Source organism: Peromyscus eremicus, chromosome 7 (assembly GCF_949786415.1).
Source record: "Peromyscus eremicus chromosome 7, PerEre_H2_v1, whole genome shotgun sequence".
Taxonomy (NCBI): domain Eukaryota; kingdom Metazoa; phylum Chordata; class Mammalia; order Rodentia; family Cricetidae; genus Peromyscus; species Peromyscus eremicus.
This window is the reverse complement of record NC_081422.1, coordinates 49,956,942-49,982,019: the sequence shown is the minus strand read 5'-3', so window position 1 is coordinate 49,982,019 and position 25,078 is coordinate 49,956,942. Positions and strand designations below refer to the sequence as shown.

The 25,078-nt window shown below is 42.0% G+C and overlaps 1 protein-coding gene across 4 annotated transcripts in view; it reads left to right on the top strand.

The window, feature by feature from the left end:
• Scaper (S-phase cyclin A associated protein in the ER) overlaps positions 1 to 25,078 on the top strand; it is a 366,393-nt gene that overhangs the window by 319,144 nt on the left and 22,171 nt on the right. For 3 of the 4 annotated variants that reach the window (XM_059267924.1, XM_059267922.1, XM_059267921.1), the window contains exons 28-29: positions 8,038 to 8,275; positions 14,375 to 14,524. In XM_059267924.1, coding sequence (XP_059123907.1) covers positions 8,038 to 8,275; positions 14,375 to 14,524 — 388 coding nt within the window. Of the gene's footprint in view, positions 1 to 8,037; positions 8,276 to 8,795; positions 9,045 to 14,374; positions 14,525 to 25,078 lie in introns of those variants that run through there. The other variant, XM_059267923.1, reaches the window with a different exon arrangement.

Genomic DNA, 25,078 nt, shown 5'->3' with positions numbered 1-25,078 from the left:
AGACATCTGAATTTAAAAATCATTTTATAAAAAGGAATTTTGTTGTTACATGTATATATGTTTTCCATTTTCATATCCAAACTACACTAACAAAATATGTTGTAGCCAAGTCTGGAAGCCTGTGCCACAAAAAGACCAGAATGATTTATAATTTAGCCCATTAATTATGGGGATATAAATGAGTGCTTCTCAAGTGTTTAAGGATGCTTCCAAACCATTTGTTCAAACAAAGGTAAACTTTTAATTCTGCTTCCCTACCTATCCATTCATTCATTGAACAAATATTTATGTAGCACTTGTTCCATGCCAGGTCCTATGCTAGACTTGGGAGAAAGCAGAAATGACTCAGTACTCCTATTATGTCCTCAAAGACCTGGTAAGTTAGGAGGAAAAGGAAGAAACATATACAAATATCCATGATAAAAGACGGTGAGAAAGAAGTTAGAATGCAGTACTTGTATACAAGCACTTGGCAGGCTGTCTGGCATGTGTAAATGCTTAGTAAGTGTTGGCCACTATCATCATCATCAACAGAGTTCAGGAGAGGGGGAGGTTACTGTGAGTTTATAAGGACTAGATATTTTCTGGAGTACCTAAAAATTAGTCCAGCACCCCCAAAAAATGGAAATAATAATACCATATAGAGTGGAGGTAAATATAGACAGAAAAAAAGTAGCATAAGCAAAGCTATAAAATCAGAAAAACATGAATAACAAATACAGTACTTTAACTGAACTTTGACACGTTTGGTGGTGATTGTAATGCCTCACAGATGATGATAAGGTTAAAATGTAAAACTATAAATTATTTTCTGGTATTTTGTGGGGACAATAGTGTCATTAATAGTCTTTGAGCAGAAACATGGCCTGCTAAAAACCAAATTTTGAAACATTAACAAGTACCATATGAATGACGTATTGGAGAGAAGGAAGAAAGTGAGTGTGGCTATTAATAGCATCTTAAGCAAAAGACAAAAGAAAATGTGTGTGTGGTTTTACCAGCCTCTGAGGCATCCAGCTCCAGACTTATCATCATTGGTCGTTTCTTTGCATACCCCAGGTTGTAGCTAAAGTTTTTCTGTATCCCATCCGGTTCGCAGCCACTCAGACCCAAGTAAACACACAGAGGCTTATATTAATTAAAACTGCTCAGCCATTAGCTCAGGCTTACGACTAACTAGCTCTTACACTTAAACTCAGTCCACTTCTGTTAATCTATATGTCGCCACATGTTTCGTGCCTTTACCTGTGTGCCATTACGTGCTGCTCCCTGGACAGCAGGCTGGCATCTCCTGACTCAGCCTTCCTCTTCCCAGAATTCTCCTTGTCTGCCCATACTTCCTGCCTGGCTACTGACCAATCAGTGTTTTATTAAACCAGTGTACAAAAGCATTATCCCACAGCACCAGGTAATCTACCACCGTATTTTGTTGATTGAAAAGAACCTTCAATCACCCAGTCTTGCAATAAGATGTGAGTCTTTTTAATGACCTTGCCATTTTCAATTTGGATATATCTAATGGCATGGGGATCATTACTTACTACAGGTCCAGTTCTACCACTGATGGGTTTCTGAGGCTTAAAGAGTATCCCCTCACACCAGGCTGCTGCTTATGCTAGTCCAGCTTATTCCTTGCTGACATACAGACTGAACTGGTCCTGCCTTTCTCCTTAAATGTCTGTGACCTCACATTTCCTTTTGATTTTCTTCTCCCTATTCCAGTTCATTGCTATGGCAGTGTAACAAATTATCCCAAAGTCTCACAGATTTTGTAGGTCAGGAATTCTGTCAAGGTACAGGGAAAGATGAGTTATCTTTATTGTACAATGCCTAGGCCCTTGGGAGACTTGAAAACTAGAGGCCATCTAAGCTCTTATTCACATGTCTGTCAGAGAAGACTTCTCTGGGGTAATGAAATTGTATCTTCAAAGGACCAGCCATGAAAAGATCCAAGGGAAGAATATTCTGGTTGAAAAGAATGGCAAGGTCCTGCCTGATTTGCTGTGTTCCAGAATCAAAACTAGTGCTGAGTTTGATTAGCAAGAAAGTGATAGGAGATTAAGTAAGGGCCAGGAGACCAGGGAAGACACACATTAGAAAGCTGAGTTTTGCCCGGGGGGTGGGGGGGGGCGGTGCACGCCTTTAATCCCAGCACTCGGGAGGCAGAGCCAGGCGGATCTCTGTGAGTTCAAGGCCAGCCTGGTCTACAGAGCGAGATCCAGGACAGGCTCCAAAACTACACAGAGAAACCCTGTCTCGAAAACACCAAAAAGGAAGGAAGGAAGGAAGGAAGGAAGGAAAGGAGAGAGAAAGAAGGAAAGAAAGAAAGAAAGAAAGAAAGAAAGAAAGAAAGAAAGAAAGAAGTCTGAGTTTTGCCAGGCATGGTGGTGCACACCGTTAGTCCCAGCACTTAGGAGGCAGAGGTAGGCAGACCTCTATGAGTCTGAGACCAGTGTGGTCTGCAGAGCAAGTTCTAGGACAGCCAGGGCTACACAGAGAAACCCTGTCTCAAAAAACAAAAAAAAAAAAAAAAAAAAGGTGGGGGAGGATCAGAAATTTGAATTTCATTCTAAGCTTGATGGGAAACCAATTGGAAGTTTTTTAACAGAAGAATGACTTTAAAAGTAAAGGAGAGCTGGGTAGTGGTGGCGCACGCCTTTGATCCTAGCACTCAGGAGGCAGAGCCAGGAGGATCTCTGTGAGTTCAGGACCAGCCTGGTCTACAGAGTGAGTTCCAGGACAGACACCAAAACTACACAAAGAAACCCTGTCTCGAAAAACAAAAAAAAAAAAAAAAAAAAAAAAGTAAAGGAAAAAAAACATTTTTATGCTCTATGAAGTATGGATTAAAAAAGCAAGAATGGGAGCCAAAAGGCTCTGTGAGGAATGGCTGTGGTTATCCGAGAGCCCCCTTAGGACAGTTTTTCCCCAGTTACTCAGCCTTTACCTGGCAAGGCAGCAGAGGCTAGGGCAGGTCCTCTGTGGCCCATCTGGAAATCAGAAAGGTCAGACTAACCAAAACTAGGACCCTTTGCTGTTTTCAGTATGAAAATTGAAACTAAGGAGGTCCATGTATCTCACATGAGAGGCATTGTTGTACAACATCCCTGTTGTGTACTTCGAAGATCTGGACTGGTCCCAGTCAGTCACCCTGAGCTGCCTTCTCTGCCTGGAGGCATCTCCTTCCCCTTCCAATCACCTCATTTTCCCTGGATGGCACTGGGCCTGTTGTTATTCACTCCCCCACTTCTGGGCTTAGCCAGAGCCCAGCCACCACATGAAGAAGCTCAAATCCCTCATGCAAGGACACCACCAAAATGCCTGAAGCTGGCATCTGGCAGACGTGTGTATTCAAAAGGTATGAAGATGCTGTACTGTGGGCCTTAGTGTTCTGTGCAAGCTGGGAAAGGTCAGGAAACACTCCTCTGCCCTGCAGCCCCTGAGGGAAGTTTAACACAACCTCCAGGACTATAAAATGCTACATTTATATTATTTGTAGCCACTAGGTTGTAACAGTTGGTTCTACCGGCCATAGGGAGCTGATAGACGCACCATTACTGAACTGCAGCCTGTTCCAGGTTAGGGGTCTTTCTTGCCTTTTAGTTCTCAGTGTCCATTGTATTGGAGCACTGGCACTTTGGCTTTTGAGCAGAGTACCCGAGAGAGCATCATTTGTTTTGTGCTCACACAAAGCCTAGTAAATGATGATGTCACTAGATGAGTGTTGGCTTTCTTGGAATATCCCAAGATCTAAGAGCCAAAAGCTAGAATTCTGCTGAGAAATAATTCACTTCCCCTTGTGCAGTGAAGTTCTCATCCATCACCAGGGCAAACACAAACTTAATCCACTCCACACCAACACTGTGCATACTGTTAAGTTCTGTCCTATGGTTTCAGAGCTGAAATGAAAGGTTCACAAGATGCCTTAGAGATTCTAGAAGTAAAGGATGAATGAAGCAAACTCCTGGAAGCTATGAGAACAAGGTAGATGGTCATTAGCCCCACAGGAGAGAAGCATGGATGCTGTAAGCCAGGAAGATGAGCACAGACAAACTAGGAACAAATGGGAGGAAAGGAGTTACAGTCCAGAACTGCACCCTCCCATGCTGTTGTTTTAGTCTAGTGGAGGCCAGTTATGTAACGATGGCCTGTGATTCATGCTCATGCAAACTGCTGCTTTTTTACCTAACTATACACTCCTATAAAGCAGTGTTGGGCCTGGTGTGGTGGTGAGTGCCTTTAATCCCAGCACTCAGGAGGCAGAGGCAGGCGGATCTCTGTGAGTTCCAGGCCAGCCTTGTCTACAAAGTGAGTTCCAGGATGGCCAGGGCTATTAAGAAGAGAAACCCTGTCTCAAAAAACCAACCAAACAAACAAACAAAAAAAGCATTGTTGGATTTCAGGTGCTATACGGCATTAATGATAGCCCAGTTATACTTACTCTAATTCAAATCTAGTTTTAGTGAATACAAATAAATATTTCACTAAAATCTCTAGTCTTCGAATCCAAATAAAAATATCTTAAAATCTGGTAAAAACTGAAGAGTTTTTAAATTTTAAAGTGTGCTATACAAAACTTCACATCTGATTTTTAATATCTTTCATGTATTTTTAAAATATTTTTATTAATTTTTGAGAATTACATACAAGTATTTTATTTGTTTTTTCACTCCTACTCCGACTTTCAACTCCTCCTTGATCCATCCCCACTTTCCTGCCCCTCCACAACTTCATGTCCTTTTTTTCCTTAATAATGTAATATATTTTAAGGAGAACTTTATAATGCATGCATGATATACATAAAACCTTTTACTATAAACATGTGGGATTAAAGAGATTATAACTAAGAGTTAAGACTCAACAGGAGCCAGGAGCCTGTTGATGGGCTAATGATCTGTATTTTGGGCTAAATCAGAAGTAAACATTGAACCAGAGAGATGGCTCAGCAGGTAAAGGCATTTGCCTCCAAGCCTGACAACCTGAGCCTGATCCTTGGGACCCACATGGTAGAAGAGAAAACTGACTCCCACAAGTTGTCCTCTGATCTCTACATGTGTGTTATAGTACACATACACATGTACATACACAAATTGATTGATTGATTGATTGATTGATTGATTGATTTAAAAAATTAAAGTAAATATTTTCCAGTGTCCTTTCAGGTCTGCATTAATCCATGGAAGGCAAGAGCCACGCAAGCCCTCACGGCCTTTTTATACTCCATGAGTTCACTTTAAGGGAAATATACTTTTCCTCAAAGCAGTATCATGTGCATTTTTGAATTGTTTCCACATCTCAGTCCCTGAATGCTTGGCTGATTTTTCTGAGCCAACACATTTATTTTCTTAGGAGAATATTCCAAAGACTGCTGTTTTATTAGCTGTAAGGTCAGTCCTCGTCCCCAAACTTCAGGAGAAGCACTGCTGGCAACCTTCTCCTGAAGCTTTTTGTTTGACTTTTGTTTTGTTTTTGTTTGTTTGGCTGATTGGCATTTTTGCATTTATTCTTTGGGAAAAAATAAATTCATGTTGTCTAGTAATTGCTAAAAAAGGTTATGACAGTGACAGAGTTCTTAGCAATGAAGCTGTATTCCTGAGTGTCTGTGTTAGAAAATGCTAATCTGTTGAAAACAGCAAGCTTAGTGAGGGGAGTCGGCATTCAGAGTCCCAGTAGTGAACATCTTGTCACCAGTGAGTGTCACAGCCTCAGCTTCTGAAAGCCAGTTAAGAAGTCCTTTTAGGACCGGGCATGGTGGCACACACCTTTAATCCCAGCACTCAGGAGACAGAGGCAGGTGGATCTCTGAGTTTGAGGCCAGCCTGGTCTACAGAGTGAGTTCCAGGACAGCCAGGGCTGTTACACAGAGAAACCCTGTCTCAAACAAACAAACAAACCAATTAGTTTTAGGGAGAACTGCTTTCTGATTTAGCCTGTTTGAATAGACAGTCAGCTGATTCCAAACATGGGTCTCTTTTCGGAACCTATATAATAATAGCAGACAAATTAATCTCTTCTCAAGTCTGTAGTTAAGGTCTGACCCCTAATTCTTTCGACTTTAATGGCAGGAAGTAAAGACCAATTGATATTCACTAAAAAAAAAAAAAAAAAGGTTGTAAAAAGTGTTCCAAATGTACCTATTTGGAAAAATAAAAGTCTTTTTCTAAACTTGAATCTTTATTAAGTAACATACTACAAAAGATCTTCTGATGACACAAAATTGCATTGTATTTAACAATATTCAGTTAATAGCAAAATCTGACTAAAGAAAAGGCAGAGAGAAAATAAGGGATCACTCCCTGTTCTGTGTGGATGTTTTTGGTCCTTGGGCAGAGCACAAGTGATAAGGCCTGTGTCATGCCCCTGCCTCTGCTCCTTAGGAAGCTCATGTGATCTGCTTTAGGTTGTAATTGTTATACAGTGCACACCATTCATGAGGATAGTACCAACCTTACCAACTGAGAAGACCCTGCTATGTACATGAGGTAATAGAATTCCGTGAGAAGAACACAAGGATTACAAGGATTTGTTGTGTTCTATGATTGTGTTCTGAGCAATATCAGAAACAGAATATATCTGAGACATAAATGCTAGCTAACGTTATCAGTGAAACTACTTCAATGCCACTACCAAATTAAAATGAATAAAACAATCTCTTTAGATAAGGAACTAGAAACTCACCAGCAAGTCCTCTCAGTTCTTACTTAATTAGTGATATCTTCTGAATGTTTCAGGCAAGAAAATGAGATAAGCATAGATCTTTACCACCTCTCTCCCGCCTCCATTCCAGCTTGAAGGGATGACAAATGTTAGGCGAATACCTGTTACTGTTAAGAACTGAGAAGGGTGTCATTGCATGGCTGTAGAGTAGCATGGGCACTTCTGCTGAGGGCTGTACAGATGATATAGTATTAAAGAAAGACACTGAGCAGAGCCTGCAACTTCCCAGAGAAATAGCCAGGTCCCATGGAAAAAGCGGCATCTGACCCACTTGGAACAGCGCTGAGAAACATTAAGGTTTATCCCCTGTCTATCACACCTCAAAACTTGCATCTCCTCAGACCCAGTAAAATAAAAAGTGAGAATCCTTTCAAGTATAGTGACAAAGATGCCCATCTGCAGCCTGCTAGCTCTGAGTGTGCCAGTGCTCGACAGCTAGGGGAGTCACCCTGTGCCAGAGTAAATACTCTGTACTCCACAATGAGGCAAGGAGTGCTGTTTCCTCAGAGTAGTCTGTTCCTAGCTGGAAGCTGGGGATGGGGACGTGAATGAATACTTGGCCGCAGTATATGCTTTGACTGCATGCTCTGGTCCCTACGTGCTTTGTGTGCCTTAGTTCAGGAATAGATAGATTTAGCAAAACCTTGCTGTCTCACTGTTGATTTTAAAAATCCATTTACCACTAAATTGCCTTTTCTGTCTCATCAGTAAAGCTGCACGCCTCGGTTACTAAGCTGACTTCACAATGATCTATGTAGACCTAATCTGGTTGTTTGGGGGACTATGGCCTCCACAACCTATCCCACTAATATTTTTTTTATTCTGGAACAGTGCCTACAAAACAGCTGAAGCATCTCCCTTCAGTGTGTGGACTTACTTACTGCAGGCTTTTAAGGGCCTGTGTTTTCCTGGTAGCTGCTTCCCCTGAGAAGATTCCCTATGTAGATCCAAAAAAGAAAACTACAGTGTTCTGGATCTCTGAGTCCATAAAGCTCTCACAGACACTGTGCAGTTTGTCCAGATGTAGGCACTAGAGATAGTGGGGGTATCCTAGGCTGCCAAGTGTGGGAAGGGCACCAACTGCATGGTGCTCAGTTACCACATCGGCAGCAGGCTGGTCTCCCAGGGGAAAGAAAGGGAAGCCCAGTGGTGTACTTAGTGGGGAGGGCTACATTTGTTTCTAGAGGTTTCTTGTTACATCATTACACAACTGAAATGGTTTGCTTTTAATGGTCTGCTTGTTGTGTTCCATTTAACCTATAAAAATGCTAACATCCTTTAACTAGATTTTTCTCAAAGAGTTGTGTGTCTCTTTGTCAGGTCTCACAGCATATTTGACAATAATCACCAGGATCCCACAGGGCTGACAGCTGCTCTTCAGGCTACAGACTTGGCTGGAGTTCTCCACATGCTCTACTGTATCCTCTTCCATGGCACCATCTCAGACCCCAGCACTACCAGTCCCAAGGAGAGTTACACCCAGAACACTATCCAAGTAGCCATTCAGAGTCTACGTTTCTTCAACAGTTTCGCAGTTCTTGATTTGTCTGCTTTTCAGGTACAAAACCTTGGTTCAGGTTGGTGTTAACCAACAAAAAAGTTAGAGTGTGTGTGTGTGTGTGTGTGTGTGTGTGTGTGTGTGTGTGTGTATGTGTGTCCTGGCTGGGACTCCTGCGTAGACCAATTGGCCTCGAATTTACAGAGCTCTTCCTGCCTCTGCCTCCAGAGTACTGGGATTAAAGGTGTGTGCCACCATGCCTAGCTATATCTTCTTTTGAGACAGAGTCTCTCGGTGAACCTGGAGCTCACCATTTATGGTAGACTTGCTGGCCAGCAAGCCCCCAGGATCTGCCTGTCTCCCTGCACTCCCAGCACTAGGGTTGTAGACACTCATTGGCATGCCCAGCTTTTTACAGGGGTGCTGGAAATCTGAGCTTAGGTCCCCATACCTGCACAGCAAGCGCTTTACCCAGAGTCATCTCCCCAGCCCCCGAAAGTTAATCTTTTTAAAAAACATGTTTTAAGGTTTATTTCTTTTCATTTATGTTTTCCCTGCATGTGTGTCTATGCACCAGCAGAAGCCAGAAGAGAGCATCAGATGCCCCCCAATCCCCACCCCGGAACTGGAGTTTTAGGCAGTTGCTAGCCACCGTGTGGGTACTAGGAATTGAACCTGGGTCCTCTAGAAGAGCAACTAGTGTTCCCAACTGCTGAGCCATCTCTCCAGTCTCCAAAAAGTTAATCTTTTAATGTACATATAACGGGAGGTTCTTCTCTGGCATTTGAGATCCCAGATTACAATAAATAAAATAAGCTACTGATTTCTAGTACCGTGTTAAATGTTCCACATGTGCTTTCTCATTTATTCTCATAGATATTATGCAAAACGTTATTGTACCGTTTTACAGATGGAGAAGCTGGTCAATAAATAGTTTGCCCAAGGTTCTATTTAGCTGAAACAAGACTAGTTACCCATGACTCTCCACTCCTTAAATATAACCTATGCCACGCTGCCGCTTAGAAATCTTCTGTCTTGAATTCTTTTTTTTTTTTTTTTTTTGGTTTTTCGAGACAGGGTTTCTCTGTGTAGCTTTGCGCTGTCTTGAATTCTTTAGATAAAGGTATTCTCATCCCATCAACTTTTAAATATTAAGGAAACTAATGGTTTCTTATAGAAATAGAACCAGAATTGATTATTTTGATTGCTATAACCCTCTATGGATGATTTAACTGATTTGTGTCCAAAGTACAGGTCATTTATACATAACTGTACAAACCGCTGTAAATTGCTTTTATAGCTAAAGAAAGAAAAATGGCTTTTTGCTATAATACCACACTGTCAGCTTAAAAACAGACTTTTTTCAAGTCGGAAATTTAATTTTCAAAAACACTGAACCTGTGGAACAGAGCAAGCCCCAAGGAATAGACTTTCCCTATTCGTTTATTAACTGTCAAGTGATTTCATTAAAAAAGGAACAAACTTGGCAGATGATGAACCCATAATTTAGATGAATTACTTGCTGAGAGGGCAAAGGGCTATAGAGATGCAGTGTATGAAGACAGTGGGCTGTGCTATTCTGAGCTGGAAGAAACACTTCTGTTTTGTAACTGATGACATGCCTTCAGTTCATTAATGTCCTTCTAGGGTTCTGTTCAGAAAGGGAGTTAGTGAGTTGTGTCGTTGGAGCTTGTACTTTCTAGTTACTTTACCCATCACAAGGCCAAAGTCCCTCCTGTAGGATTAATGTGTTTCTGCTTCCAGAGCAGTTGAAGTGGCCTTTGCTGTTAACTGTAGTCTTCAGGGTTGTGGTAGCTTATGGCACACCTAAATGAGAGAGATCTGCTCCAGACAATGTCAGTAACTCCTGCTTCTAGTTGCATGCGACAATTTTATCAGAGGACCTCAGAATATAGAGTCCAGTAGTATTCCCATCAGTTAGGTCCAAATAAAATTATTTCCTTGTTACTATGGATTATGAAAAAGTACGTGCCTAATCCAGTTATTTTTATGCATTTAAAAGCAAACACTTGAACTTAGTGGAGTAAACAATAGCAATGTGATCAGTTTTATTAGGATTTCAGACTCTATGAGTACAGAATTCATAGAGGGCCCTTCCTAGCTCATGAGGATGGCTTGGCTCTACTCCATGATGACAGGACTTCCACCAAAAGAATCACAATGCTGAAGGAGGAAAAGGAGGGAGGGTAAGTGTGTCTCATGGAGCTAGGAACTGAAATTATCTAGAGGCTCTTTTGCTCATGGTTGATGCCTAGGATACCCCAAAGACTGTGCCTGAGGACTAGGTGGCTGATAGTCCTATATACAGCTTATATACTTATATACAGCTTATCTATGTGATATAGGCTTCTCCAAAGATTATGATGTCAGAGTCCTGAGGGGAAAGTCCTACAAGGAAGCTTCTGGAAAGCAAGTGTTCAAAAAAAAAAAAAAAACAGACAGCTGCATGGCTTTTCATGACCTAGTTTCAGAAGTCATAAAGCTATATACAATGCACACTCCACTTAATACTTGGAAACTGAGGCAAGAGGACTACTACAAATTTGAGGCCACCTTGTACTACATTGTTAGGCTCTGTCTCAAAAATAATGTTAAGGGGACTGGAAGATGCTCAGCAGTTAAGATCACTGGCTGTTCCTGCAGAGGACTTGGGCTCAGTTCTCAGCACCCAAATGAAGCCCGAAGCCACCTGTAAGTTCAGTTCCGTGGGATCACATAGCCTCTTCTGCAAGCACCAAGCATGTGTGTGATACACATATATGCATGCATTGCAAGCATTCATGCGTACACATAAATTAATATATATTTTAAAATAATAACAATTTTTATAGCCTGACATAGTCTGTTCTTATAGGAAGAGAGGAAGGAATGGCGGGAGGGAGGGAAGGAGGGAGGGAGAGAGGGAGGGAGGAAGGAAGGAAGGAAGGAAGGAAGGAAGGAAGGAAGGAAGGAAGGAAGAGGAGGAAGCAAAAAGACAGGAATTCAAGACCTCAGCTACATAATGAACTAGAGGCCATCCCAGGCTACATGATACCCTGTCTCAAAAAACAACAGCAACAACAACAAAAATCTCTCTGTATAAAATATGTGTGCATACATACATACATATATATATACATACATATATACATATGCAAAGTATGTACTACTGGTTGAATCACTTATAAACCTCCCAGATTGAAAGAGAGACATAGGTAAGAGAATGGTGAACTATTTGAGGGTACTTATGAACTACACCACAGTTCATCAAGCTAGATGACACATTGTCTGTCCACACAGTACCATCGATGATCAAGTATGCAATGCTCAGATAAATAAAAAAGTGTTTGTGCTGTATAGAAGTAAGTGAGTTTGGGAAGAAAATACTATTTTCATGATAAATGTGATCAGAAAAACTCATATTCTATCTCAGACAAACAATTCCATGTCAAAGCAAAGATTTCATGAAAAATAGGGAAAGAAGTTTCCAATAAAGTGAAGGAAAGTGTACATCTCAACATTGTTCTGACTTGAGGAAACTCAAGGATGACCCTAAAAGGCTAGAAGGGACTAAAAAGAAAACTGAAATGTGGCAGGTGGCCTAAGCTACTGCAGAAGAGTGAGACAAGATGATGTGAGGGGGTGTTGAATCCTCCTCCCACCCCCAGCTATCACAAGAATTCAGAGGGAAGACTCTCGTGCTCACCAGGCCCCTGGGCCCCGAGTCAGACTGACCCACTAAGCAGTCCCACCACCATAAACTGTATGGCCTTGGACAAGCCATCTGAGCGTTTTAAGATTCAGTAGCCTCTTCTAAAGCAAATCAGAAACATCTACCTCACAAAACAGAACATTAAACAAGATTACACAATAGTGTTGTGCTAGCCAGCAGGTGCTAGGCCCCGACAAATGAACTGACACCCTCTGGGCTCTGAGTCTGGGCCTTCCTTGGGCAACCCACTTGCTGGGCATTTCTGTGGATGCTGTTGCTGAGTTCCTTACTGTGTGACTTATGAAGATAAAGCATCTACTCAGCCTCCTGGGAGATGTTGGATCAGAAAGGGCCGAATGCAGCATTCATGCTCCTCCACCTTTCTTCAGAGCCATGCATCTGTGTGCTTTCTGTGTGTGAAAAACCTATCGTATGATAACAACAAAAGGGTTATCCATTAGAACATTTTCATCATATACCAATAAGGCTGTTAAAATATCCCCTCCCAGCAAAGAATGGGAATCCACTCTGAAATCATGCTGGCACAGATGGCCTAGAGGTCAGTGATATTGTATATTGCATTTGCAGTGACAGTTTTTAACAATTGAAGGTGGTCTCGAGAAACAAATCAATGTACTGACTTGGCAATTAATTCTGGCTAGAAAGGAAATATAGTTTCCTTGAAAAATTGGTTTGATTTTTATATTCAAACATACATGCCCCTTGACCTGCTCTTATCAGGGAAGGTTAAACAGAGGGCACTAGGTCACAGCATGCTGGACGCGACTAATTAAATAAGGGCTGAACTGAGAAGGTGTCAGGACTTGATTTAAAGGAGCAAAGCCCTCCTGAAGTGTCTTTGGGGCTTGAAAAATATTTGGGGTGGGGGTTGTCTTGGGGCAGTAGAACCGTGACAGAAGATACTCTTAAAGTCGGCAATCCTCATGGCACAGCAGTGTCCACCTAAAGGCTGTGTTTCACCCAGTTTAGACAGTGGGTTTGCTGACATTTCTAAGCTACAGCCATCTGACCTGATTTCAAACCCAGCAAGACCTCAAATAAAGAGACGAGTTTAAACAGTGCCTTTCCCACAGGCTGGCCGCCGTGCTTCATCCCAGTGTGGGCTGCAAGTGTACTCTGTGGCTTCGCCTGCTCCCCTTTGCCCTCCTGTCGCTCTGTCTGCTTGACATGTTTATTAAATAGAAGCTTCAGGCTGCACAGGCAGACTCAGACTCTCCTCCCGCCCGAGTCGCCCTCCGCGGACAGCCCAGACCCTGTCTGGAGAAAAGATCCCAGAAGCCTCCTAGCTAAAGGGCTCCTTAGTTTTGGGGGAAGATACTTTGTTTTGGTTTGTTTTTCACATTCTTTTGGTAGCTGTTGTTTTAGAGCACTATTTATTTGAATAATAATTAATTCGTATTTAGATTTCTTTTCTGTTGGAACATAAGTCAATAACTAGAAGTGGGTATTTATCTCTGAGTACAAAGGTGGGAACATAGCCCAGTGGTAGAGTGTCTTCTCAGCACGTGTGAGGCCCTGGGTATGCTCCCATATGGTATGCTCCCCAGAGCCCACAAAACCACTGGATGTCTTCGCTGTGTATAAGAAAACACTTTCCTTTAGAAATAAAGAGTTAGAAATTAGCTTACATGGTACATTCACAGATAATTTTTACACTTCTACATATTTTCTACAATAAGAATTCTTGTCTAATGAGAAAATGTAAGTTATTAAGCATGGAATGAATAACTGCTTTAGGTAGACAGTGTCTTGATCCTATATTCTGTCCTTCAGGTTAAATATTCCATTTATTTTGATCGTTTATTAAATTAGGAACTCCTGAACTGACTGCTACCCAAAGTACTGTAGAAATATATGTCAGGTTCATGATATTTTTGTAGATTTTTTTTGTCTCGTATTGCTTTATTTGGGCATTTTTTTATCTTACTGATCTTTTGCTTGTATATTTTGGTTTCCTTTGGGGAGAGCACTGTATGTGTTTCTTGTTTGGTTTTGGTTTTGTTTTTTAAAGAGAGAAAGGGTGTGGAGGTGGATGGGAAAATTCTGGGAGAGTTTGGAAAGGAAAAGAGAATATAGTGTATGAAAAAATTTCTAATAAAAAAAATATAGAAACTTTAAAAAATAAAATTAAAAAAAAAAAAGTAAAGCTCCAGGTTCCAGCAAACTTCCTTACAAACATTTGACACCCAGGCTATTTGAAAGTTAAGGATGTCTATAACTTGTACTATTAGTCCCATTCTCCACTTTTCTAGGAACAGGAACTCTGGTGTTAAATACATGCTATTTAGAAATGTTTAAAACAAAACAAGAAAGAGATGTCCCATTCCTCTAGCCGCATAACAGAGTGTGCAGAGCCTTGTCTTGTATATGATGTGCAGCCCTGGCTCTCCCTGGGCTGGGAGTTCTAACTGCTCCTTGTCTGTCAGTCTATTGTAGGGGCAGAGGGCTTGTCCCTGGCATTCCGTCACATGGCTAGCTCCCTGCTGGGCCACTGCAGCCAAGTCTCCTGTGAAAGCCTCCTTCATGAGGTCATCGTCTGTGTGGGCTACTTCACTGTCAACCACCCAGATAACCAGGTAAGAGCCTCTGGGAGGTACCTTAGATTACTCCCAGCGCTGAGGGTGTGAGGTATTGGAGTGAGAAAAGGCAGGCGAGCCTGCTGGAAGCCATCTGTCCTGTGTGAAGGCCCTTAACCAGGCTCCCAAGATATGTTGATGGCATTATCTCTCCAAAGATATTTGATCTGCACCAGATAGCACAAGGGCCTCCTCTTAGAGCTATAAAGGTAAAATCTTTTATACAGAAGCATCCATTCCCTGCTATACAGTCAGCTTCCACTCCCACACTGTGTGAACTTGGATGCCCTCACTGTGATAAGGAAGCATCTGCATCTCTTGGCTCAGGTCACTTAGCAAAACATATAAAGCTGTCCTTGGACCTTCCTCTGCCTGGGTGTTCAGAGGCTTCCAGATGGTTTGGGGCAGAACCTGAGAGCACAAGATTCTCTGGCTTCTCCTGCTTGAGTGATGGGCATAGTTTTGCTCCTGACTACTTTATTTGGTTTCTGAGTAAAGGTTCTTTCTTCTATGAATGCATTCTCCTGCTTTATGATGGTGGAATGTTTGTTACGAACTAGAAGATAAGGCGCCGCCTTCTTCTTTCCACTTTATTTTTTAAATAAATTATGGCACAACTAACATATCAAACTATTTCTTTTTTTAATAAATGTGATTTTTTTAAACAATTTACTTAACTTTATTTTTATGTGCAGTGGTGTGAAAGTGTCAGATCCTCTGGAACTTGAGTTATGACAGTCATGATCTGCCATGTGGTTGCTAGGAATTGAACAAGGGTCCTCTGAGGAGCAGTCAGTGCCCTTAACCACTGAGCCATCTCTCCAGCCCCTCAAACTATTTCTTAACCACCTCACTTATATAGTTTTAGCTAGGCAGAAACTTCATCATATAGATTATAGCTGAGAAAAAAAATCCAAACAGCCCACTAGCCTTTACTCTAAGCTCGCTGGTTTTTATTTTAAGTAAATCTTAAATAAATGTGCCTATTAGATTTATCAGCACACTAGAGGAAGGCAAGAAAAGAGATGGGTGTGCTGTCAGAGCCACATACAAGGCAAGAAATTGCACACTGAGAGCTGCCACTTCATGTCCAGTAGGGAGGAGAGGATAGAGAGAACAATGTTGTTAGTTGTTTTTGCTCTTTTGGGGGGCCCACCACCCAGCTCCCAGATAAATCACACACAAGAGGCTTATTCTTAATTCGGAATGCCCGGCCTTAACTTGTCTTGTTTCTTGCCAGCTTTTCTTAACTTTAATTAACCCATCTACCTTTTGCCTCTGGGCTTTTTCCTTTTCTTACTTCTGTATATCTTACTTTCACTCTTACTCCATGGCTGACTGGGTGCCTGGGTGGCTGGCCCCTAGCATCCTCCTCCTTCTCTTGCTCCTCCTTCCTTTCCCCCCAGATTTCTCCTTCTGTTTATTCTCTCTGCCTGCTAGCCCCGCCTATCCTTTTTCCTGCCTTGCTATTGGTCTTTCAGCTCTTTATTGGACCATCAGGTGTTTTAGACAAGCACAGTAACAAAGTTTTACAGGGTTAAACAAATGCAACATAAAAGAATGAAACATATCCTTGCATCTTTAAAGCAAATGTTTCAGCATAAACAAATATAACACATCTTAAAATAACAACCGAACAACAGAAGGCCACAATCACAGCCTTGTAGGTTCACAGGACTGTTTGACACTTAGTAAGCATGGGGACAAAGTAGACCTTCAGTGCATTCTCTATAAGAGTGTAAGAAATGGACAATCTATTTTAGAGAAACATCCTTGTGTTTAAAATGTAGGAGATCTAGGTGTCTACAGGAATAATATTATATACAAAATAAAAAAATCTCCCTTGCCCAGACCCTGCTGCCAGGAGGCAGTTGTTTGTCATCTCCTGATGTAGAAATACCCAGGAAGCTCCTTCCCTTGCAGTCAGGTTTTTGTCCTTTTTAAGGATCTGGCCCAGTAGGTTGACAAAACTCTTAAAAACTACTCAGGAAAAGATAGGTGAGGGGATTGTCCTGTGTGGATTTCTTTCCTTTGTGTATATCAGTCTACTAAATGATTTTTATCTCACTTTAAAGTTTCTTCTAATACTTACGACCATAAAGCAGTCCTTATTTGCTATGATAAAGACATGGAAAATATAAAGAATAAAATGGAATCCCTGCTGTTTCTGATCCCAGCGTCTAAGATGCCACCAGCAGGTTTCATTGCATGTGTGCGCGTGTCCTGCTTTGTGTACTTCCTATTACACCAGAATATCATTTTTAATGGCTTTACCTTGTGTGGACTCACAGTTTACCTAACAATTTCCTGTTTTATATGTAAGTGGTCTGTGCTAGACATCATGACTTTGCGCTGCACTTGTGAAGAGCCGAACAGTTTGTGAGTGTGCTGTTTGGCTGTGTGCACCTCCATACCAAAAAGTTCCATTCTTTCAGTGCATTTCATGCTGCTGCGCTTTGAAACTCTTTGTACAAACCAACTCTATTGTGATAAGTTTATGGGATTCAGAGTTCTGTGGGGTTTCTGAGTTTTTCTACTGATGCTAGGTCACACGGTAGTGCTCTCCGTTTAGATAAGCACACACTTTGGTATCTCTGGTCTCACCAGAGTGAACAAAGACAAGCAGAGGAACATATATTTGGAGAGATAAGGGGAAAGGCAGCTGAAGTGGGTAGAGAGAGCAGTAAGGGAGAAGTGGAAGAGACTTAGGAGGGGGAGGAAGTGGAGGAGCAGGAGACTGCAGCAGGAGCCATTGCCCCGTCAGCCTTAGCTGGACGAAGAGAAGGATGCAGTAAGATTTGGAGGTCACTGTTGAGAGATGAGCTCACTCAGAGGATGAAATTAGAAAGGTTAAAAAAAAAGCCAGGCCTTGTGCTTCTGTACCTTGCCTCCCACAGGGGCAAAGGTACTAAACTGATCATCTACTTCTGCTCTGGAGGAGAACCAGTGAGGTCAGGTCTGCCTGAGACAGTTGCTGAACTGCAGCAGTTTATGAGGAGAAAACAATGTGTTGGAATACTAAAGAAAGGAAAAGTGATAGAAAAGATGGGAGTTATAAACAGCAAAGACTGCAGCAATGCAGTTTGTAAGCATCACCTTGTCCTGGAGAGCCTGTGCTGTCTGTCCCCTCTTCAGCACCACAGTTCAGTCAGGAGCACGAAGTGAAAGCCTGCCTCAGATGGGGAGGTAGAGGATGGGTTCTAAAGGCCAGTTAAGCCTCCTGAAACAAAGAAAAGCACTGGGAGACTTAAAGTCAAGTGTGGCTGGGCGTGATGGCACCTGCCTTTAATCCCAGCACTCAGGAGGCAGAGGCCAGCCTGGTCTACAGAGTGAGTGCCAGGACAGGCTCCAAAGCTGCAGAGAAACCCTTTCTCCAAAAAGAAAAAAAAAAGAACAGAAAGCCAGGTGTGTGACAGGCCCATGCACTGGTGGTCACTGATGTGTATCTTGGACAGCAATGTGAGATGGCAGCATGCTACAAACTGCCATTCTGCCCTCCAAATGCCAACATGGGGCATCTGGCATGTGTGTGTGTCTCACTCTGGGAAACCCATAAAGATTCTAGGAAGGTGTAAATAAACCCAAACAAGTTTTGCAAGTAGAGGGCTTGGGTTTTAGCTCAGATCTGCTTCTACCTATATGATCTTAGATGAATCTTCTCCCTTTAGATTTATGAATCTGTAACTGTTGAAAAAGTAGAGTAGTTCTGGAGAGCAGTGACATTTACACAATGTGTCTGTGTGTATGTGTGCATTTGTAATGCCACTGAATTGTAGGGCTAAAATGTTTTAACTGCTAAGTTTTGTGTCATGTATATTTCACATGGTAAACAAAAAAGAAAAAGGAGAGGATGAGAGAGATTGTAGTTTTAGCTCTTGCCTAAAAATGCCGTGAGCCTGTGACATTAACAGTCTGAGACTAAAACCATAGACAGCCCAGCATTCTGATGTCAGGAGGACTCACCACCCTTCTGTGGGTTTTAGGTCCTCCTTACTCTGCTCCAGATCCTGTCAGCACCAGACAGCTTAACAAGCTGCCCGCCCACTTGGTGGCAGCGTGGCATCTAAAGGGCAGTAGATCCCGGCTTCCCCGGTGTGGACTGAAGGGCATGAGAGCCGTTGGCAGACACAGCAGACTTCTCATGGGTAACTTATTAGGCTTTGCTGTGCCGTGCCATCACCGCCACAGTTGTTTTCTCTGCTGTGTCCCTAGCCCAAGTGGGGATCTATGCCATGCTCTGTGGGTTAGGCCACATACAGAGGACAGCCTAAGGCAGACAGCCACTAGTCACTGAGGTGACAACGACTTGCATCCAGTGACGTTGGGAAGTTTTCTACAGCTAAAAAGGTGTGTATTTGCTTTCCTTTAAAATGGAGCTTTTTAAATTCCCTTTCTATCTACCACACACCCAGCAATTTGCTAAGTGGACATTTGCTCAGGAGATGTGGTAAGAACAGCTGTAAGCTCTTACCCCAGTGTCCATTTCTGTGGAGCTTTTATCCTAAAAGGTCATCTGGGTAGCCTCACCTCAGAGGCAGTGGCCCAGTGGTATCCCTTCCCACCTACCCAGGTCTCAGGAAAACAATTCAGCCTGGCACAGGCTTCTCTAAATCAGGGGGATTGTGTGGAAGAAATGATTCTCAGTTCTGGTAGGTTTCATGTTAATCTGCAGAGCATGTTTTTCGAGAGAGGATCCTTCATTTCCTGGGGAAACAGCATGTTTCTCTACAAGGGACGGAGCGGGTCCTGAATCTTGCTGCAGCTTAGTCTGTTTGATTAGGTAACTGCTTTGCATAAAGGATTGGTGTTTTTTTATTTGCCACCACTTAGTCAATTAACTAGAAGGGCTGAGCCCCATGATACCACAGATCAGGAGAGCAAGCCAGATAATAAAAGTAATGCCCTATCCCTGATTGAACCATCATCTGTTTCCTATAGGTTTGCAGTGTCTAATTAAAACAATGTTTTAATCAAAAGCTTCCCTGTATTTTACAGCATTTTCATGACTTTCTAAATTCTTTCCCATTTAATTATTATAATGAACATAATTAATATGTGCTGTCAGCTCTTCACTTTATTTACATTGTATTGAATAATTAAATTTGGTCTGATAATTAAATTAACTCAAATGAAAGATTGTGTGACTGCCTGAATATTACTGTCCTGGGAATAAGCACCTTTGCATATTCATTTTGATTAGTGACTGCCTTTCTCATTTGGAAAGGCCTGATAGATTCCAGGTATCCCAGCTACAGTCTTATGGTAATTGAAAGGAAAGATCACTTTGGCCCACCTGCCTGCCCAGCCTCTCTACAGTACCAGGAAGACAGATCAGATCTTTATACATTCTCAACTCAGGGTCCCTTTTTATCCAAAAAATTGTTTCCTGACCCTGATGAGTATATAGGTATAGAAATCCAATATCTACTGATAATAAGTCATAAGGAAATTTATTTTAAAACAATCCTTGGTATACATATAAATTTACCATTTACTAAAAACTAGAGCAAATATACATACTAATTAGAGGTGCTTATTTATTTTTACATAAGTAATTAAATATTGGCTGAATATTTGATACTGCAGATCATAGAGCATCTTCAGCAGTTTTCAGAGTTAATTGATATTTATAATCATCAATATTAAGACCATCACTTATATACACATATAGTGCCAAAGGCAAATGTACATTAGCAGGAGGGGTGGCCTTCCACGAGGAAGAGCACACAAACGTTGCTCAGTGCTGCAAGGTCAACCCTGGAAATGTACATACAGGTAACATTACCCACCAGGTAGTGTTTAGGACTATACATGCATATGCAAATACATACATGCAGTAACAGTTAGTGAAAAAAAGAGGCTACGAATTTAAAGGAAAGCAGAAAGGGGTATATGGAAGGGTTTGGAGGGAGGACAGAGAAGAGGGAAATATAATTAAATATAATCTCAAAAATAAAATAAAATTTTTTAAAAGTATGTTTAGGGCCTTAGAAATTATTGGAAATTCTGTCCTAACCTAAAGACAAATTCATTTCATAGTTTTTGGGTTTTTTTTTTTTATGAAACTCAAGTCAGCAACTCCAATGGCAATTTTTAAAATCAAACATTATAACACAATACAATTCAAAGATATACTAATTAGATACTTACATGACAGTAGGAAAGTATTAGAAGTCTTTGTTTTTTGTAAGTAAACCATTATGTTTCTGTAAGAACAGAAAACTTTGGTTGTACTGTAAAAACACTTTATTTCATATCCAGTGTAATAGACTTGAATCTGAGCCAAGGTGTTTCAGGTGTGTTTGTTGACTTGAGCGGTATAGCATGTGTAGGAAAATGTGCATGTCTTGTGTGTTCAGAATCACGGGGGTAGTAAAGGTGCATGATACATGGACAAGTGCTGCCAGAATTACCTTGGAATAATCATGTTTGATTCACATTAATTTTTGATCACTGCATGTTGAAAACCTTTCAAGGTTGCCACAGGTTTCACAGTCACCTCAGTAGTTTGTGTGACCTTTTTAAGAAGGTCAGAACCCATGGTTCAATAAGCTAGGGTATGGGTCATGTATGTAGTCATCTGCCCTTCACTGTGCTGGAGGCACCGGATACTTTTAGGTAGATGAGAGCAGGCAGGAACCCAGACGGTGGGGCTCTGCCTGCAACCGTGCCGTGTGTGTTTTCCAGATCATTTGATGGCTTAATTTTTTGTTTGTTCCTGTTTTTGTTTTGGTTTGGTTTAGTTTGGTTGGTTGGTTGGTTGGTTGGTTGGTTAGTTTGGTTTGGTTTGGCTTTTGGTTTTTTTCAAGAAGGATTTCTCTGTATAGCCTTTACTGTCCTGGAACTCACTCTGTAGCCCAGGCTGGCCTCTAACTCAGAGAGATCCACCTGCCTCTGCCTCTTGAGTGCTGGGATTAAAGATGTGCGCCACCACCGCCCGGCTTGTTTGTTTGTTTTGAGACAGGACCTCACTATGCATCTCTGGTTTTCCTGGGTGTAGATTAGATCGGGCTGACCTCCAACTCACGGAGATCCTCTTACCTTTGTCTCTTTATGCTGGTATTAAATGTGTGCACCACCGTGCCTTGGGATTTATTTTAATGATAATTTCTAAAAGGAATCTGTTGCACTCATGACAGGCATTCCCCTGCACACATAAGTGATGTCTTTGTCTTAGTCCACCTGCAGTTAAGGAAAACTCGGTTATGGTATGTTGCCTGCCAGGTGCTTTGTCATGGAGCTCCAGCCTCAGCCTTTCCTTTGTGGTGTTGTGTTTGTTTTGTTTTTCAGTTCATGTGTGTATGTGTGTAAATCAGAGAACTGTCTGTGGAAGTCAGTTTTCTACTTGCACCATTCACGTTCTGGGACGCAGGCTGTCAGCAAACACTTTGACTAGCTGAGCCGTCTCACCGCCACCGTCGTGGAACTTGGTTTCACTTCCTTTGTATTTGATTGATTTGCAGTGCTAGAGCTTGAAATGAGAGCCTCACACATGGTAGGCAAGTGCTCTTCTGATGAGCCACATCCCTGGCTTCAGTTGTGTTTTGAGACAGCAGTTAAGGCAGAAAAGAGTACTTGCCTAGCAGTTTCCAGAACCACTGTCCAGCCTTTAGAAGCTCAGAGCTGGCCCAAGTCCTTCTCAAACATCCTTATCTTACTCTTTGTCTTCCTCAAAGGCAGATGATCCACCCTGAGTCACACCCACTTGGTACACTGCACTGGCCTCATCTGGTCCATGGAGCAGCACTTCGTTGGGCTTCCTGTTCACCCAGTGCCAGCACCTCATTCTTCACCTGTCACATAAGCATTCCCCTTTGCACGTGCTCTTCCTTGTGACCTCTCCAGTTCCGTTCATAAGATGGAACTGTATCAGGTCTAAAGAAGAGCTCAAGAATGTCAGTAATACAGCCATTTTGGAGCCAGGTTATTCTCAATATTATAGCACCAGAGAACAACATGGTACTTGAGGGACTTGAGGTAGATCATTAAAAGTAGTATTTGCCTAAACATTTAAGTCAGTGGTGTGCCTGTGTTCGAATGAAGACGTTTGCCAGCCACCAATTCTGGCAATTGATAGTAAAAGTTACCCCTTTCACAGGATCCAAACAAAAAGACCTTTCACTTGCCCCCTCACTTGTGACTTTTCCTACACAATTTTAGTGCACTGCCATATGTCACTAGCTATGTTTTTTCCACTCCACAAACCACCCGAGAGGTCCTAAGAAATTCCTGGTTGACAGTGGCTGCCTTGCCTAGGAACAAAGCAGAGCAGACAGCAGGCAGTGTGGGAGTCTACATGCAGCCTCAAGCCTGCGTACTTAGAGCAAGAATTTAAGACGGTCACACTTCACTGTGCAAGGACCATTGCTGGGATTGCTGCCTGATATATGACATAGCAGGAAAAGAGACTGTAGATAGGCTCTGGATGAGTCTGCAACTGAAATTTTGAACTTAACTTGATCATACAAAAAGCTAAATGCCATGGTGATTCTGAGCATAGGCTCGAAGGTCAGCTGGCTTTGACACCTTAGCACTATGACCCTGCACAAGTTACTAAGCCTCTGTTTTCTTACTTCAGTGGTGCTGTTTGGTCACAAGGGTGACATAAGATTAATGGCTTTCATGTCTATTTTAATACTGGGCCCTGCTTCAAAGCATGCAAAGATGGACAAAGGATTGCCCAGCCACGATCCCTTGCCCAGTGTGCAGACATAAATGTCATTCAGTAGTGTTCACAGGCCTCAGGTATCTTTTGAAAAAGTCTGTTGGGGTGTCATATGTGCACAAAATATGAGAGTTTGAGACTCTTGTCAATTTAACTCAGGAATGATGATAATCATATTTTCTGAATCTATGTCTTTTGTCATAGAGGAACTTTTTTAAATAAAATGCCCAGAGATAGACTGTAAAAGTCTAGTCTTTACTCGAGGTCTCCTGAAATAAGGAAACTATATTACCATTGTCAGCCCCAGAAAGATCCATAATGGCTGCACTAGTATCCTTCTATACATATGTGGCCTCAGGCAAGTCACTGCCCATCTCTGGCCTTCAGTTTCTATAAAAAGAATTAAGGAGGCCAGCATGGTAGCTCTGCAGGTAAAAAGCTCCTGCTTCTTCCAGCTCTAACAGATGAATTTACACCTCTAAGATGAACTAGGAAGCTGTGGCCAGACCAGCATTAAGATAAATTTAATCATTTTCATTCTTTTCAGTGTGTGTGTGTGTGTGTACATACGTATACACACATGAATGTGGATGCCTGAGAAGACCAGAAAAAGGCATAGGGTCTCTTAAAGCTGGAGTTACAGGTGGCTGTGAGCTACCTGGCATGTGTGCTGGGAAGCAAACTCCAGTCCTCTGCCAAAGCAGCCAGTGCTCTTAACCACCGAGCCCTCTCTCCAGCCCTGTTCATTTCTACGGATAGTAATCACAGATACTCCAGTTAACACTGGCTTTCCGGCTGTTCCTCAAGCACACCTCACCCATCTCTCTACTCAGACTTTCACCCTTGCTGCTTTCTGCCTAGAGTCTTCCCCTCAGAGATCAGCGTGATTTCAGGTGCTGACTTCCAGCAGTTTGGTTCGTCCTTGTCCTGTTACCATAGCACCTGCCAGTGTTCTAACCTGTGGACGAGTCACGGAGTCGATGTTTGCAGTTCCCATGATTGGTTTTTCTTCACTCATTTGTTACCCCGATATTCATTTGTTTTACCTGTTTGATTTTTGCCTTTTTACCCTGCTAAAATGTTAAATACTTTAAGAACAAATTCCTCAGTAGTGGTACATGTGACAGTGCCAGGCACATAAGATAACTATGTCTTGGAAGAATATTGGATGGTGAGATGGAAAAAGTCTCTCTGTGTGTCATCTTACAGAAAAGGTCAAAATGGTGCAGGTTTTTAAAGATCCATCATTTCTGCTTACTGACCAAATCTCCTAAGCTTTTAGTTAAAACTTACTTTAGCCATTTTCTTTGTCATCATAATTTATCTTCCTAAAAAATGTCATAGCTTTAACTACTGGCTTTGAGATCTAAAGGAAACAACTTTGTTCATGGTATGGCGAGTCTTATATTTGAGAAAGCAGCAGTGTGAGGGGAGCTTTAAAGGCCAATGGTTCCATCTCAGCCCCTCCTCCCACAGAGAGTATTCGACCTATGACAGGCTATGACAGAGACAATGGCCCTAATTCATGAGGTTATTGTAAAAAATGAAGTATCACCTTGTTAGTCAGGTCACAGTTTGGTTGACTTATGCTGTGGGGTAGATGTCTTTGAGGTGGATCTTTTCTCCCTAGATTGGTGGCAGTATCACAACAAATCTACTCTGACTCCTTGTACATTGGTGGAAAAGGAAGCTCTCTGACAGATACATAAGCATCAAGGGACTTAGGCAACACTACCTCTGTGCCCTTGTTGGTTGACAGCCCACAAGACCTCGGGCTTGGTCTGGCTGTGTTCTTTCCTACCAATTTTCTCAGCAGACGTTACACATCCTTGGCATCTTTCATTGCCTGGGTCTCCACTACATCTTCAGCTCCACTCTTAAAGCTTCAT